Raw genomic sequence first — 18098 nt, 5'->3', positions numbered from 1 at the left:
GTACTACTCCTTTTGTTTTCTTGTCATAAGTTACTTTTCCTCTTGCACTGGACTTTTTGCTATGTTCGCAAGCAATCCGATAGGCTTCAGACATCTTCTCAGCCCATTGCTCCGCGTATCCTCTGGGTGAGTACGGTTCCTCTTTCTTCGTTAACCCAAACAACAGGTCAACAGGGAGGTGTGGATGACGACCGTAGAGGAGGAAAAAGGGTGAGTAACCCGTTGATTCATGTTTGGTACAGTTGTACGCGTGTAACACATGCGGGAGGTGGTCCTTCCACCGCAATTTCTCATTTTCAGTCAATGTCCTCAACATCTGTAGTATGGTCCGATTGAGCCGCTCCGCTGGGTTGCTCTGTGGATGGTAGGGTGATGTTCTAGAGTGGCCGACCCCAGACAGCCGTTGCAGTGCTTGGAACAGTTTATTCTCAAATTCTCGACCCTGGTCGTGATGTAATTTCGAGGGATAACCGAATTTGGGTATAAAGTCATTAAAGATACGCTCTCCAGCTGTTTTCCCACTCTTGTTCTTGGTGGGGTATGCCTGGGCGAACCTAGTGAAATGGTCGATCACCACTAGGATATATTCATACTCTCCACGACTGGTTTCCAGATGTAGATAGTCGATACACACAAGTTCTAATGGGAAGTTGGAGGTAATGCTGCCCATGGGAGCTCGGACATGGGTGACCGGCTTCTTAGACTTGATACAAGGACATCTTCGGGTCGCGTGAATATTAAAGGCAACCAACTTGTGTTCGGCTTTTCTCTGATTGGCCGCGCCCCCCCGCCCCCACGCGCAGACAAGCGCAGCCGTCCCAAATGAAATCCAAAGAGCAAGCGCGGCAGCGCGGCAGCTTGGGCTGCTGTTCCAACGCACTTGTGTTGGGCTGCGGTAGCAGTGGAGCGCTGCTGACTGATTATTATGTTTCGCGTTTTTAACAACCAAAGTTAGATTCACTCGTCACTGTACATGTATAAACAAAGCCCACACAGTTATGAAATAATAAACACTGACTATCTGACTCTTACCAATAAACACTGTGTTAGGACTATAAACACTGTTAGGACTATCTGACTCTTAATAATAAACACTGTTACAGACTAGTGTTAGGACTATCTCGATTCACGCGTCACTACTGTAACTAGAAACTCTGGGTGTCACTGTACATCAGTAACGTTATTTCGCGTTTTTAACGTCAGCGGGGCGATGCGGTGGTTAGTCCCCGCTTCCGTGCACCGCCGCCGGCTCTACTCGGTCCAGCTCCAGCAGCAGCGACCGTGCTCCGTTGTAAAGTAGCGATTTTTATTGTTTTGTCATGAAAACCCAATTACATAATCCAACATATGTGTAAAGAAACAACATATTCCAGTTAACGGTATATTTTTTAATGATTCATTACGGTATAAATTAGGTTAACTGGAGCTGTGGAGGCTGCTTGTTGAAGAGCCAGCGGGGCGATGCGGTGGTTAGTCCCCGCTTCCGTGCACCGCCGCCGGCTCTACTCGGTCCAGCTCCAGCAGCAGCGACCGTGCTCCGTTGTAAAGTAGCGATTTTTATTGTTTTGTCATGAAAACCCAATTACATAATCCAACATATGTGTAAAGAAACAACATATTCCAGTTAACGGTATATTTTTTAATGATTCATTACGGTATAAATTAGGTTAACTGGAGCTGTGGAGGCTGCTTGTTGAAGAGCCAGCGGGGCGATGCGGTGGTTAGTCCCCGCTTCCGTGCACCGCCGCCGGCTCTACTCGGTCCAGCTCCAGCAGCAGCGACCGTGCTCCGTTGTAGAACGAAGCCCTTCAATGACAGAGCAATGACTTCGCGACAGCCATATTAGACACATCGCCATAATTTAAGATATAGTTTATGCATTCGCAAATATGAGAGCTCTGTCATTGAAGTGGGTGGTGGCAGCTTACTAACAGTAGCGATTTTTATTGTTTTGTCATGACCAAACATAATCCCAACATAGATAGGAGGTGTACTGTATGTCAAATGTCGGTCATGTGGTGGCGATTTTTATTGTTTTGTCATGACCAAACATAATCCCAACATAGATAGGAGGTGTACTGTATGTCAAATGTCGGTCATGTGGTGGAAGTGTTTAGTACAGTCACACAACAGAACACCGCTGTAGTACAGTCACACAACAGAACACCGCTGGTTCGACCAGCGCTTTTGCCGCGTCTCTCTTTGCGCGAGGGCGTGTGCTAGTGGATTGATTGATTGGCCGTGCGGCCAATCAGAGAAACGCTGAACGAAAAGCTGAACACAAGTTGGTTGCCTTTAATATTCACGCCTTCGGGTCACATATTCTTCAATCTCTCTGGACATGAAAGGCCAGTAGAATCTTTCTCTTGCGAGGTGGATCACTCTTTCTGTTCTAACATGACCCATCTCATTATGTAGATGTTTCAGGGCAAGTGTTCTATACTTTACAGGGAGGACCAACTGTTGGTATTGATTGGTCTTTCTGTAAAGGAGATCATTTTCAATATGTAATCTGCTCCATTCATGAAGTAGCTTTCGGGTTGCTGCGCTTACGGTTCTTCGTACGTCGTCTGACAATTTCGTGTTCGACTCTTTCAACTCCCTGATCGTGTTGATGGCTTGGTCCTCTTTTTGGGCCTTCACCAGTTCATCGTGACTGATTGTTTGTAGGTGTGGGTGAGACTGCTGGTTTGAGTCTGGGGACGCGATGTTGAGCGCCGCAACCCATGCCACGTCTTTCCTTTCAGCTGCTTGGCTTCCTTCCCACGTTGCTCGTACTGCTTCATTAGAGAGCTCTTCTGTGCAGGTCCTTTCATATCTCTCCATATCCAGGGGAAGGCGGGAAAGTGTGTCTGCATCTATGTTGGACTTTCCGGGTCTGTATTTGATGTCAAACCGGAAGTCTGCCAGTTCTCCAACCCACCGATGACCGACTGCATTGAGCTTGGCAGTACTCATTACATAGGTCAACGGGTTGTTGTCGGTGTAGATAGTAAAGTGTGGGGCATAATACATGTAGTCACGGAATTTCACACACACAGCCCATTTCAATGCAAGGAACTCCAGTTTCCCACTGTGCATATGGTAATTTCGTTCGGCTGGTGACAATGTTCTTGACCCGTACCCGATGACTCTCAGTTTTCCATCTTGATGTTGATACAGAACAGCTCCCAGGCCTTGGTCGGAGGCATCCGTGTGCAACCTGAAGGGTAGGTTGAAATCAGGATATGCCAAGACAGGGGGGTTTGTGAGAAGGTCAATCAGTTGTTCAAGTGCTCTCTGCTGTTCCGTGGTCCACTCTATGGGCTCTCTGGAGGGCAACTGGGGGCGTTTGATGTTTTTACTCCGCGCTGGGGCTGGGGTCTTTCCTGGCTTGATTTGGAGTAGCTCGTAGATGGGTCTGGCAATTCGGGAAAAATCCTGAATGTATGAACGGAAATATCCCAGGAATCCTGTTATTTTCCTCACTTCGCCGACAGTTCTGGGTGTCTTACTTGACAGGGCTTTCACGGCTTCAATGTCTCGTGGGTCTATCTTGACCCCTTCTGCTGACACAAGGCGACCCACGTATCTGACTTCTTGCTTGAAGAGGTCACACTTCTCAGGTCTCAATTTCACTCCGTGACGTTGAAGGGCTTGGAGAACCTTGCGGAGGGTCTCTACATGTTCTTCAAATGTCTTTGCGTAACAGAGTACGTCGTCAAGATACGGGATACAGCATTCGTCCCTGAGGGGACCTAGCATCTCCTCCATGCTCCGTTGGAACGTTGCAGGGGCATTCGAGAGTCCAAATGGGATGCGCACCCACTCGTAAAGACCCCATGGAGTGATGAAGGCGGTGAAGGGTCGTGAACCCTCGGCGACGAAGCCCTGGTGGTAGGCTTTCCCTTGGTCTAGGATACTAAACCAGGTATAGCCTCCAAGCGTGTCAGTCAGGTCTTGTATTCTAGGTAGTGGATGACGATCGGGCACAGTCTTTTTGTTCAGGAGGCGGTAGTCGATGCATAGCCGTAGGCTGCCGTCCTTCTTTCTGACGCAGACTACTGGGGCAGAATATGGAGACTTTGACTTGACTATCCAACCTTTCATTAACAGTTCCTGTATGTACTCTTTTACTTCTTTAAACAGTGGCTTTGGTACTGATGAGTACGTCTTCTGGACCGGGACAGTATCATGGAGAGCGATTGTCATCTGCAGGCTCGGGATGCACCCAATGTCACCACTGTCTTGTGCAAAGGACCCAGCCTCTTCACAAAGCATCCGGTTGACTATTGTCTGTTGTTCGTCGTCGAGGTGACTGAGATCGACGGGGGGTTTGAACAGGATGGAGCTGGGCACAGCCGACGTTGTAGCAGCACGGTTGGGGGGTACCGTAGGCTGGGAGATTTCAGGTGAGTAGGTTGGGATGGGGGTTTGCCGTGGGGAGTCTGTCGTGATGACTTTCCCAACACAATGGATGCTGCCCAGAGCTGTCTTCCTGGGGAGAGTGACGTTATGCCTTGTGTTGTTTCCCACAGGCACGGTGAGATACGGCTTCCTGGGGTTTTGCGCTTGCAGCAGGCCTTCTCCAACATCCAGTTCTGCCAGCGCTAAACTGCTGTCATCTGGTTCGAACAGGAAGGTGGGGTCAGACAGGTCCACGTGGGGGGGGATTTGGCACTTGACCCAGGCCACTTGACCGGCGGGGATGACAGTGGCTTGTTTACCTGTTCGTAGGCGACCAACCTGGACAGGGGGTCTGTCAGTCTGGATATAACTCACCAGGAGTTCTGCCTTCTCGGCTGGTATCACCATGGCGTTACAGAGCAGGCTGGTGAGAGTTGGGATCAGTCTTCCAGGTTGTTCCTGTATCATCACTTCCAGCACATTAAAACCCAGTAGGGGTCTCTCAAGGACAAGGCTGCTTACAAGGAAAGGCACAGTGATTGACAGGTTAGGATCTTCATTCCCCTTTAAGTTCACTGTAAGGGCCACCCAACCATCAAATGGGAGGACCTCACCGTTTACCGCGTAGACTTTCAACTCCTCTTCTTCTTCGATGATTTCGCTAAGGGGCCTGACTGGCATGTCAGGTAAGTATCTATTCTTCCAAGTTCTGTCAATCATGCTTACTTGGGCCCCTGTATCAAGCAGGGCTTGGACTGCTAAACCGTTTAGGTTACAATGGGTGAGAGCTCTTCTCCCTACGAGCTTGGCGAGGCATTCACTCTTAGTGTTTGGTAAATTAGGGGGGTCTGTGTGCTTCTGTATCTGGTTTACCGTCTTGGTTCCTGTTCTAGGTGCAGTCTTCTCCTCTCTTACTCTTTCCTTCTCAGGCTCACTAGTACGACGGTTGTCAGTTTGGGACAGTAAAGGGGAACCGGTCAATGGTTGTCCTCTTGCAGTGACCGGCCTCAGTTTCCCTGACGTGGTGGTCTCTTTTGGCAGCCTAACGCTCTATGGCCTTCTTCGCCACAATGGAAACAGTGAGGGCAATTAGGTAAATTCTGTGCTACACATTTGCTACAGCCATATGGCCTGTCCCTCTGCCTATTTATCCTCCCTGTTCTGACCTGGGGCTGTTGTTGCAGGAGATCCACTAGATTGGTAAGTTTCTCTACTTTCTCTGTTAACTGCTGGATCGGGTCTAGTTTAAGTTTCTTTCCTGTATTTTCTTCCCTAGTGGGGGGGGACACTGTGCTCCCTTCACCTCAGCACCTGCACTATGTACATGGGGGGGTCTATTGCGATTGGTAGGCCCTAACCGTCGCTGTCTTTCACTCTCATCGCTCATGACCTTTTTCATCTGTCTGAGAATGGCCTCATCAGGTACTCTGTCTTCAAGTAAGGGTTTGAGTTCCCTACGAATGTCATCATGTTTGTGTCCTAAACCTTGATATACAGTGTGGAGAAAGACATCCTGAACGGTTCGTTCGTTGTACTTAACGTCAGTAGCAGCATATTTTGATGCTAGTAAAATCTTCTGCTTGAGTCCTATGACTCTATACAAAAACTGCTGTGGGGTTTCACTATCCTTTTGCTTTGTACAGATGAGTTCTTGAAACAACTCGGTATTACTTTGTTCACCGAGGTGAGAATGGAGAAAACCCTTCAGCTCATCGATAGTCAAATCGTCTTTTACCATTAACATATCCTTAAAGCTGCCAGCTTTGATCACTCTCAAGACTGCTCTAACAACCTCTGCATCGCTGAATTGCTCCTTCAGACCTTCGTCGATCTGTTTGCAGACACTGTTGTAACTAATGTCTGATCCCTGGTCTCCTATCTGACCTCCCTGGAGCTTAAACTCCCTGCGGTGAAGGTACGACAGTGCTCTTAAAGATATTAGTTTATCTGGCGACACACCAGGGGTTTCCTGTTTACTTTCGGTGTCTGGTACACTCTTATTCAATGGCACAGCCTGAGCTGTGGGTGGTAGTACACTGGGCAGGCACTGTAAAACCTGGTTGCTTACTTTTGGAGTGGGCACACCCTCAATGGTTTCACTTACATCATAAAAGACGCTAATGGGGTCGACTGGTACTGCATCACTTTGACTGGTGGACCGTAGGCCCTCGGTTTTACCCTCTTCTAGACCCACCACCTCACTCTGCATAAGTCCATCAGTCACATCTTTTATCTGTAATAAATAAGACAACCCTGTATCCTCTAACTCCAGTAAAACCTTACTGTACAGGTAGTTGTTGATAAAGTTGAAGCACCCCTCCACGTCGTCTACGGTAAGGTGGGTTCGGTCAGACGTCTCCAGTCCTGGTATCAGTTCCAATGCCTCGGCAATGCGAAACAGTTCATCCGCAGGTAGAGTGAGCAGGCTCTTCTTGATGTCCCACACCAAGCTTTTCCTCTCGCTGTCTCCCATGGCTGCTTCCCGATTCCTCGCACTTGGCTCTCAGTTCAGGATCACTGTGACGATTTTCCGTGGTGGGTGGATCTCCTCTACACGACACCGGTCTTCCTTCTCGTCAGGTAGAGTAGTGGACGCAGCTCTCGTTGTCGTCTGGCATCAGATAAGGCACTTCACTGCTGTCGATACTGCGCAGATCAATCCCTCATTCGACGACCTTTACACCGGGCGTTGCTTCCTGGTTCATCGGGTCGCGGTTGGTCCAGGTGTCAAGATCTCTGGATCAGCTCCCATCCAGCAGGTGGCGCTGATCCCGGACGAGCCCCCAATAAACTGTTACAGGTACCAGGATATGGCACCTGATAGCAGATATATGTTTAACCTATGAAACAGGTTGTAGTTAATCATTTGACAAAGGAAGGTGCAGACACGATGTTATTGACTCTGGTTCCTCCCGGTTGTGAGGCTGAGATCGCCTCGTGCGTTCCTAAGCACACAGTACGGTTCCCTGGAAGGCGAAGCCACTAAACACCAGTCCTATACCGCCACCTATTGACCAGATTATGTTAATGTCTCCCATTACATATAAATGACTGTTCTAACTTGTTTCTGATGGAGGTAATCCTGTACCAATATGTTCACACTGTTTTGACACATAATCTAAAGATATTAACATGATACCACTTCTAGTGGGCATCACACACTCCCTGACCTTAAAAAAATGGCTCCTGACATTTCCGAAAATCACTAAATACACCCATCCAATATCACCCTCAGGCGTGAACCCCTAACAAACTCCCCATGGGTGGACCGTGGGTGACGGCTGGACGGTAAGCATACTGGCCATGTTGTGGAAGGCTGTAAAAAATGTAATGCAACCATGGCATTACGAAGGGTATCAATTGATGTGGTAGTGGACTGTGGTGTGGTGCGGGCACCATCGGTGGCCACTGTACTACTGAATTCACGGTCACCTTGTTCTGTACTGACGGTTCACCTAGCATATCATACGTGAGACATTGTTTAGGCCTTCTGTCACGGGCAGACCTCCTAACCTCTGACTGGACTTGTTCTACCGGCGAGAGTGGAGGGGTTCGGAGATTGAGCTGGGCTACGGGGGAGTGAGCTTGGGGTTGGGGTTGGGCTATTGGAGAGTGAGCTTGGAAGTGGGGTTGGGGTATTGGAGAGTGAGCTTGGGGTTGGGGTATTGGAGAGTGAGCTCGGGGATGGGGTTGGGGTATTGGAGAGTGAGCTCGGGGGGTCTCCCTTTCTTCTTCTTCCCCTGATTCACTAACATCTCCCTCCGGTCTGGCCAAGACAGGCAAATTTCCATCCGTGTTTCCTCCCCTGTCGTCTTCACTCTCAGGGCGCAGGCCTGGCATGACTTCAGGTCGTCGTTCACGGTGTCCAAGTGATCTTTCCTCTGTCCTTTCAACAGGTATCCTTAGCCAGTATCCTCCGTCACTGTCATCATCCGAATCACTGTCATTGCTGTCCCTTGTCTCTACTTGTCTTTGTGTGTCTGACATTCTTCCTTGTCTTGGTCTGTCATTCGTTTTCTTCGCAGGGACAGTTCTGGCTGGTGGTGGAGTCATTTCCACGGGCAAATCATTTACCAGCAGTAAGAGATTTCGGTGTAGTGTTCTGGTCTTTTTCTGGTCTCCATGCTCAGGGCAGACAATGTATACTGGACTCTCAGCGAGCTGGCTTTTGACCACGTAGATCGCCTTCTCCCAGTACGATCTCAACTTGCCTGGTCCTCCACGCTGATTGAGGTTTCTCACCAGAACTCTGTCTCCTGACTGCAGTACTACTCCTTTTGTTTTCTTGTCATAAGTTACTTTTCCTCTTGCACTGGACTTTTTGCTATGTTCGCAAGCAATCCGATAGGCTTCAGACATCTTCTCAGCCCATTGCTCCGCGTATCCTCTAGGTGAGTACGGTTCCTCTTTCTTCGTTAACCCAAACAACAGGTCAACGGGGAGGTGTGGATGACGACCGTAGAGGAGGAAAAAGGGTGAGTAACCCGTTGATTCATGTTTGGTACAGTTGTACTCGTGTAACACATGCGGGAGGTGGTCCTTCCACCGCAATTTCTCATTTTCAGTCAATGTCCTCAACATCTGTAGTATGGTCCGATTGAGCCGCTCCGCTGGGTTGCTCTGTGGATGGTAGGGTGATGTTCTAGAGTGGCCGACCCCAGACAGCCGTTGCAGTGCTTGGAACAGTTTATTCTCAAATTCTCGACCCTGGTCGTGATGTAATTTCGAGGGATAACCGAATTTGGGTATAAAGTCATTAAAGATACGCTCTGCAGCTGTTTTCCCACTCTTGTTCTTGGTGGGGTATGCCTGGGCGAACCTAGTGAAATGGTCGATCACCACTAGGATATATTCATACCCTCCACGACTGGTTTCCAGATGTAGATAGTCGATACACACAAGTTCTAATGGGAAGTTGGAGGTAATGCTGCCCATGGGAGCTCGGACATGGGTGACCGGCTTCTTAGACTTGATACAAGGACATCTTCGGGTCACATATTCTTCAATCTCTCTGGACATGAAAGGCCAGTAGAATCTTTCTCTTGCGAGGTGGATCACTCTTTCTGTTCCAACATGACCCATCTCATTATGTAGATGTTTCAGGGCAAGTGTTCTATACTTTACAGGGAGGACCAACTGTTGGTATTGATTGGTCTTTCTGTAAAGGAGATCATTTTCAATATGTAATCTGCTCCATTCATGAAGTAGCTTTCGGGTTGCTGCGCTTACGGTTCTTCGTACGTCGTCTGACAATTTCGTGTTCGACTCTTTCAACTCCCTGATCGTGTTGATGGCTTGGTCCTCTTTTTGGGCCTTCACCAGTTCATCGTGACTGATTGTTTGTAGGTGTGGGTGAGACTGCTGGTTTGAGTCTGGGGACGCGATGTTGAGCGCCGCAACCCATGCCACGTCTTTCCTTTCAGCTGCTTGGCTTCCTTCCCACGTTGCTCGTACTGCTTCATTAGAGAGCTCTTCTGTGCAGGTCCTTTCATATCTCTCCATATCCAGGGGAAGGCGGGAAAGTGTGTCTGCATCTATGTTGGACTTTCCGGGTCTGTATTTGATGTCAAACCGGAAGTCTGCCAGTTCTCCAACCCACCGATGACCGACTGCATTGAGCTTGGCAGTACTCATTACATAGGTCAACGGGTTGTTGTCGGTGTAGATAGTAAAGTGTGGGGCATAATACAGGTAGTCACGGAATTTCACACACACAGCCCATTTCAATGCAAGGAACTCCAGTTTCCCACTGTGCATATGGTAATTTCGTTCGGCTGGTGACAATGTTCTTGACCCGTACCCGATGACTCTCAGTTTTCCATCTTGATGTTGATACAGAACAGCTCCCAGGCCTTGGTCGGAGGCATCCGTGTGCAACCTGAAGGGTAGGTTGAAATCAGGATATGCCAAGACAGGGGGGTTTGTGAGAAGGTCAATCAGTTGTTCAAGTGCTCTCTGCTGTTCCGTGGTCCACTCTATGGGCTCTCTGGAGGGCAACTGGGGGCGTTTGATGTTCTTACTCCGCGCTGGGGCTGGGGTCTTTCCTGGCTTGATTTGGAGTAGCTCGTAGATGGGTCTGGCAATTCGGGAAAAATCCTGAATGTATGAACGGAAATATCCCAGGAATCCTGTTATTTTCCTCACTTCGCCGACAGTTCTGGGTGTCTTACTTGACAGGGCTTTCACGGCTTCAATGTCTTGTGGGTCTATCTTGACCCCTTCTGCTGACACAAGGCGACCCACGTATCTGACTTCTTGCTTGAAGAGGTCACACTTCTCAGGTCTCAATTTCACTCCGTGACGTTGAAGGGCTTGGAGAACCTTGCGGAGGGTCTCTACATGTTCTTCAAATGTCTTTGCGTAACAGAGTACGTCGTCAAGATACGGGATACAGCATTCGTCCCTGAGGGGACCTAGCATCTCCTCCATGCTCCGTTGGAACGTTGCAGGGGCATTCGAGAGTCCAAATGGGATGCGCACCCACTCGTAAAGACCCCATGGAGTGATGAAGGCGGTGAAGGGTCGTGAACCCTCGGCGACGAAGCCCTGGTGGTAGGCTTTCCCTTGGTCTAGGATACTAAACCAGGTATAGCCTCCAAGCGTGTCAGTCAGGTCTTGTATTCTAGGTAGTGGATGACGATCGGGCACAGTCTTTTTGTTCAGGAGGCGGTAGTCGATGCATAGCCGTAGGCTGCCGTCCTTCTTTCTGACGCAGACTACTGGGGCAGAATATGGAGACTTTGACTTGACTATCCAACCTTTCATTAACAGTTCCTGTATGTACTCTTTTACTTCTTTAAACAGTGGCTTTGGTACTGATGAGTACGTCTTCTGGACCGGGACAGTATCATGGAGAGCGATTGTCATCTGCAGGCTCGGGATGCACCCAATGTCACCACTGTCTTGTGCAAAGGACCCAGCCTCTTCACAAAGCATCCGGTTGACTATTGTCTGTTGTTCGTCGTCGAGGTGACTGAGATCGACGGGGGGTTTGAACAGGATGGAGCTGGGCACAGCCGACGTTGTAGCAGCACGGTTGGGGGGTACCGTAGGCTGGGAGATTTCAGGTGAGTAGGTTGGGATGGGGGTTTGCCGTGGGGAGTCTGTCGTGATGACTTTCCCAACACAATGGATGCTGCCCAGAGCTGTCTTCCTGGGGAGAGTGACGTTATGCCTTGTGTTGTTTCCCACAGGCACGGTGAGATACGGCTTCCTGGGGTTTTGCGCTTGCAGCAGGCCTTCTCCAACATCCAGTTCTGCCAGCGCTAAACTGCTGTCATCTGGTTCGAACAGGAAGGTGGGGTCAGACAGGTCCACGTGGGGGGGGATTTGGCACTTGACCCAGGCCACTTGACCGGCGGGGATGACAGTGGCTTGTTTACCTGTTCGTAGGCGACCAACCTGGACAGGGGGTCTGTCAGTCTGGATATAACTCACCAGGAGTTCTGCCTTCTCGGCTGGTATCACCATGGCGTTACAGAGCAGGCTGGTGAGAGTTGGGATCAGTCTTCCAGGTTGTTCCTGTATCATCACTTCCAGCACATTAAAACCCAGTAGGGGTCTCTCAAGGACAAGGCTGCTTACAAGGAAAGGCACAGTGATTGACAGGTTAGGATCTTCATTCCCCTTTAAGTTCACTGTAAGGGCCACCCAACCATCAAATGGGAGGACCTCACCATTTACCGCGTAGACTTTCAACTCCTCTTCTTCTTCGATGATTTCGCTAAGGGGCCTGACTGGCATGTCAGGTAAGTATCTATTCTTCCAAGTTCTGTCAATCATGCTTACTTGGGCCCCTGTATCAAGCAGGGCTTGGACTGCTAAACCGTTTAGGTTACAATGGGTGAGAGCTCTTCTCCCTACGAGCTTGGCGAGGCATTCACTCTTAGTGTTTGGTAAATTAGGGGGGTCTGTGTGCTTCTGTATCTGGTTTACCGTCTTGGTTCCTGTTCTAGGTGCAGTCTTCTCCTCTCTTACTCTTTCCTTCTCAGGCTCACTAGTACGACGGTTGTCAGTTTGGGACAGTAAAGGGGAACCGGTCAATGGTTGTCCTCTTGCAGTGACCGGCCTCAGTTTCCCTGACGTGGTGGTCTCTTTTGGCAGCCTAACGCTCTATGGCCTTCTTCGCCACAATGGAAACAGTGAGGGCAATTAGGTAAATTCTGTGCTACACATTTGCTACAGCCATATGGCCTGTCCCTCTGCCTATTTATCCTCCCTGTTCTGACCTGGGGCTGTTGTTGCAGGAGATCCACTAGATTGGTAAGTTTCTCTACTTTCTCTGTTAACTGCTGGATCGGGTCTAGTTTAAGTTTCTTTCTTGTATTTTCTTCCCTAGTGGGGGGGGGGACACTGTGCTCCCTTCACCTCAGCACCTGCACTATGTACATGGGGGGGTCTATTGCGATTGGTAGGCCCTAACCGTCGCTGTCTTTCACTCTCATCGCTCATGACCTTTTTCATCTGTCTGAGAATGGCCTCATCAGGTACTCTGTCTTCAAGTAAGGGTTTGAGTTCCCTACGAATGTCATCATGTTTGTGTCCTAAACCTTGATATACAGTGTGGAGAAAGACATCCTGAACGGTTCGTTCGTTGTACTTAACGTCAGTAGCAGCATATTTTGATGCTAGTAAAATCTTCTGCTTGAGTCCTATGACTCTATACAAAAACTGCTGTGGGGTTTCACTATCCTTTTGCTTTGTACACATGAGTTCTTGAAACAACTCGGTATTACTTTGTTCACCGAGGTGAGAATGGAGAAAACCCTTCAGCTCATCGATAGTCAAATCGTCTTTTACCATTAACATATCCTTAAAGCTGCCAGCTTTGATCACTCTCAAGACTGCTCTAACAACCTCTGCATCGCTGAATTGCTCCTTCAGACCTTCGTCGATCTGTTTGCAGACACTGTTGTAACTAATGTCTGATCCCTGGTCTCCTATCTGACCTCCCTGGAGCTTAAACTCCCTGCGGTGAAGGTACGACAGTTCTCTTAAAGATATTAGTTTATCTGGCGACACCAGGGGTTTCCTGTTTACTTTCGGTGTCTGGTACACTCTTATTCAATGGCACAGCCTGAGCTGTGGGTGGTAGTACACTGGGCAGGCACTGTAAAACCTGGTTGCTTACTTTTGGAGTGGGCACACCCTCAATGGTTTCACTTACATCATAAAAGACGCTAATGGGGTCGACTGGTACTGCATCACTTTGACTGGTGGACCGTAGGCCCTCGGTTTTACCCTCTTCTAGACCCACCACCTCACTCTGCATAAGTCCATCAGTCACATCTTTTATCTGTAATAAATAAGACAACCCTGTATCCTCTAACTCCAGTAAAACCTTACTGTACAGGTAGTCGTTGATAAAGTTGAAGCACCCCTCCACGTCGTCTACGGTAAGGTGGGTTCGGTCAGACGTCTCCAGTCCTGGTATCAGTTCCAATGCCTCGGCAATGCGAAACAGTTCATCCGCAGGTAGAGTGAGCAGGCTCTTCTTGATGTCCCACACCAAGCTTTTCCTCTCGCTGTCTCCCATGGCTGCTTCCCGATTCCTCGCACTTGGCTCTCAGTTCAGGATCACTGTGACGATTTTCCGTGGTGGGTGGATCTCCTCTACACGACACCGGTCTTCCTTCTCGTCAGGTAGAGTAGTGGACGCAGCTCTCGTTGTCGTCTGGCATCAGATAAGGCACTTCACTGCTGTCGATACTGCGCAGATCAATCCCTCATTCGACGACCTTTACACCGGGCGTTGCTTCCTGGTTCATCGGGTCGCGGTTGGTCCAGGTGTCAAGATCTCTGGATCAGCTCCCATCCAGCAGGTGGCGCTGATCCCGGACGAGCCCCCAATAAACTGTTACAGGTACCAGGATATGGCACCTGATAGCAGATATATGTTTAACCTATGAAACAGGTTGTAGTTAATCATTTGACAAAGGAAGGTGCAGACACGATGTTATTGACTCTGGTTCCTCCCGGTTGTGAGGCTGAGATCGCCTCGTGCGTTCCTAAGCACACAGTACGGTTCCCTGGAAGGCGAAGCCACTAAACACCAGTCCTATACCGCCACCTATTGACCAGATTATGTTAATGTCTCCCATTACATATAAATGACTATTCTAACTTGTTTCTGATGGAGGTAATCCTGTACCAATATGTTCACACTGTTTTGACACATAATCTAAAAATATTAACATGATACCACTTCTAGTGGGCATCACATTAGCGCTGTGCCAGACCTCTCTCCACACTATGTTAGCACTGTGCCAGCGCCGGAGAGAGGTCTGGCTGAACCTATTATCATTCTGCTATAGGGATTTTTTCTTTAAACCAATCACAATCATCATGGGCGGCGCCAGTGCAGGATGCAGCGACGGTGCCCTTGCAAAACGGTGTCGGGCAGCGCAACGACCAGGAAAGGAATTGGCAGAACAATTAAATTGGGGGATGGGAGGAAAGATAGAAAGCCAAAAAAAATTGAATTTGATGACCCGTTTCGTCCATCATCTACTTGTTTCATTAACCGATTCGGGGCCAACCACGTATATATATGTGTTTGGGAGCCGACGCTTGAAGGCCAACCACGTATATATACAGTACGTGTTTAGCTCGTTTTTGCTTTTATTCCATTTTAATATCCTACTCAATGTCACAGAGCTGTATTTTGGCTGGAAAAGGCATATTGGGACTCCGAAAGTGCAGTACAAGCCAGATCCTGGTATTGGCGCTGTCTCGAAAATGCAGTTTCCCCTGTTGCAGACCGGGTGTCACTTTTTTTTCGCTCCGGGTGGACTTTTCTGTTAGCCTAAAGCTATGGCTATAGATTACTAACAATATACCTAATTCATTTTACACCATCGACAAGACGAGATCAAATGCAGACGCAGTTGTTCTGTGGCTCTGTCAGCCCAAATAAAGTGATTATTATTATCGCCGGCAGCCGGCAGGTGTGTCTGATTGCACTGATGCAGTGTGTGTCAGTGGGCTTGATTGCTCCAGCTGCGAACAGCAATAATCACTGGTGATTATTACGTGTTGCCCATGGCAGCGGCCAGTTATTGAAAAATTATTCACCGCTGTCAGGGGCTATTGACCAATCACAATCAAGCATTTCGGCGAATGTGAAAACGCCATGTAATAAATATCAATATCAGGAATAAGACTGTATGGTTATCATGCCCTGGATGGAAGCCAGGTGTAATAACAAATATGGAATAGCCCCATTAAAATACTCCTAACCTGTGACTTATGTTTTATTCTCACGTTAATTGACTTTGTGAGTTTGATGCACATCATGGCACGCATTTTGTGATAAAATGATAAAGCCTTCTAAGGATACTGGAACAATGACATATTTTGGGAAAATTGGACACGAATGCCCCCTTTTTTTTTAATGAATGTAGTATTTCATGGTAGGTCACGGATCGGTCCTGAACGCCGACGGAGAGGTGGAGCTGGACTCCATTATTATGGATGGTAGGACCCTCGCTGCTGGCGCTGTGTCTTCAGTGAAGAACATCGCCAACCCTGTGTCACTTGCGCGGGCTGTGATGGAAAAGGTGGTTTCTTATGCCCAGTCTAATTTAGATTTCTCTGCATTACCGGACATGGCTCCGGTCTTTAACTCATTTTGTGTTTGTATGTGTACGGTAGGGCTGACCCCTATCAATCGATTAGTCGACTAATCGGTCGAAAGGAGCCGTAGTCGACTGGCCAACCTCTTAGTCGAATATAAGAAAAAAGAAAAAAAAAAAGAAAAAAAAATCATTCTTTCCAAAAGAAAAGAGGCCTAGAAGCGTGGCTAACGCTAATGGCACGCATACCAGAGGCTAACTGCCTACGAAAACAGGCACAGAGGCACTGAAAGAGGATTTCACCCGTCTAATGAACACACTAGACTAGACAAATATCAAGATGTATCCATCAGTGGACCAATTGCATGCTTTTGCAGAGGACAAGAAGCCTTCAGTCGACTCCTTCAGACATTAAGCACCCCCCCACAGCCCAAATGGAATGATAAAATAAAATAAAAAAAAGGTTAAAAATATTATACTTATATATATATATATATATATTTTTTTTTAAAGTCGACCAATAGTCGACTAACGGCAAATTTTGGCCAATCCTAGTCGACCATCCAAATCCTTAGTCAGGGATAGCCCTAGTGTACGGTATGCGTTTGTAGGTGTATACGGTATGTGTGTAGGTGTATACGGTATGTGTGTAGGTGTATACGGTATGAGTCTCACCTTTAGAGACATACACAATGTACAGTGTGCTAAGTCCCATGCAGGTGTGTGGGCCAAACATGCACCTTTTTGCATGCAGTACAAATGTTATTTTCAGGTGATGATCGGCCCCTCGGATTGAACTTGCGCTAATAAGAGCATTCGTCCTTAAAAGTTGCGTGGCATTCACGCTTTGATGTAGCCGTTGCCCAACATATCGGCTATGAGAACGAATCCCTACATTGTTTTAAAGGGGAACTATTTTACTATTTCTTTCACTATTTGGGCACTTTTACACAATTCCCGTGAGTCTATGGAACACCTCTGTAATATTATTTTTTTTATTATTCATTGTTTTGTATTTCTAATCAAGTCCTCAAAAACAGCATTTTTCTACCTCAAGATCTCGAGCCGTTTTGAGCCTGGGCTCCAACCACTGTGTGCAGCTCATCTTGTACCTCGCCATTATCATGCAGCGGTGTCTCTCTGACATCACAAATCATCACATTTTCAGATGACTCAGTTCAGTGAGGGTGAATATTGTGAGAGGAGAATTGGAAGAATGCGCCAATATGAGAATTAGAGACATAGATCATATTAATATAAAAAAAATTAAAAAAAAAAAAAAAAAAAAAAAAAAAAAAACTAACCCTGACTAACCTTACTGTCATGCACTTGTCCTAATAAACTAACCTACACTGTAACACGCAACACTTTGATGAACATTGTTACTCAGCTGATAGAGTTGTACCCTTCTTGCTGTCTTGTCGTACAGAACTTGTAAGTCGCTTTGGATAAAAGCATCAGCTAAATGACTAAATGTAAATGTAAATGTAATATAAGTTCACATAGCTAGGAAACAATGCTAAACACTCAAAAAGGCCATTTATAAGATAGTTCCCCTTTAAAAATGATTCTTTTTCTACTTGATCTCGTCCTGCATGTCCGTCACTATGGGAGACACTCAGACTGACCACGTCATGTTGACGGACAGAGGAGCCAACTTGTTTGCAGAGAGCATCGGCATGCGGCCAGTCCCCGCAGAGAGCCTGGTGACGGAGTACGAGAGGAGGGAGTGGGAGAAGCAGAAGAAGTACATGACTGGAGTCACTGAACTCTTCAACACTCAGTGGTGTGTAGGATTTATCATTTATTAGGGTCCACATGAGCCGATGCAGAACATCAGCTACTCTTCCTGGGGTTAAACATATAAACGTGACAATAGATTAGACATTTTACTGACAAAACAACCAAGTGGTTTTAAAATCAGAGTGTAACAATAGCCTTTCTCTCAAACATATTACTATACATACCATATACTTAATCCTATGGAATCATACATAGTACAATATATATATTACACAATGCAGTATATATATTCATATGCACTAAAATCACAAGCAGTGAGAAACCATAAACATACATACATATACAGTACTACAATATTTTACCCTTATTCTGTCATGTGGTGGTGTAACAGGACCC

General features: G+C 47.6%; 1 protein-coding gene across 1 annotated transcript in view; it reads left to right on the top strand.

Moving 5' to 3' along the window:
- Window positions 1–18098, top strand: part of LOC311234784 (isoaspartyl peptidase/L-asparaginase) — a gene marked incomplete at its 3' end in the record, with an annotated part of 37048 nt that overhangs the window by 9264 nt on the left and 9686 nt on the right. Inside the window, exons 3-4 of the mRNA XM_084322028.1 lie at window positions 15802–15944; window positions 17582–17745. Coding sequence (XP_084178154.1) covers window positions 15802–15944; window positions 17582–17745 — 307 coding nt within the window. The remainder of the gene's footprint in view (window positions 1–15801; window positions 15945–17581; window positions 17746–18098) is intronic.

Source organism: Notolepis coatsorum (assembly GCF_963971535.1).
Source record: "Notolepis coatsorum genome assembly, chromosome: 9".
In the NCBI taxonomy this organism is placed as follows: Eukaryota; Metazoa; Chordata; class Actinopteri; order Aulopiformes; family Paralepididae; genus Notolepis; species Notolepis coatsorum.
Note: the sequence above shows the minus strand (reverse complement) of the source record. Positions and strands in the feature narration are given on the sequence as shown.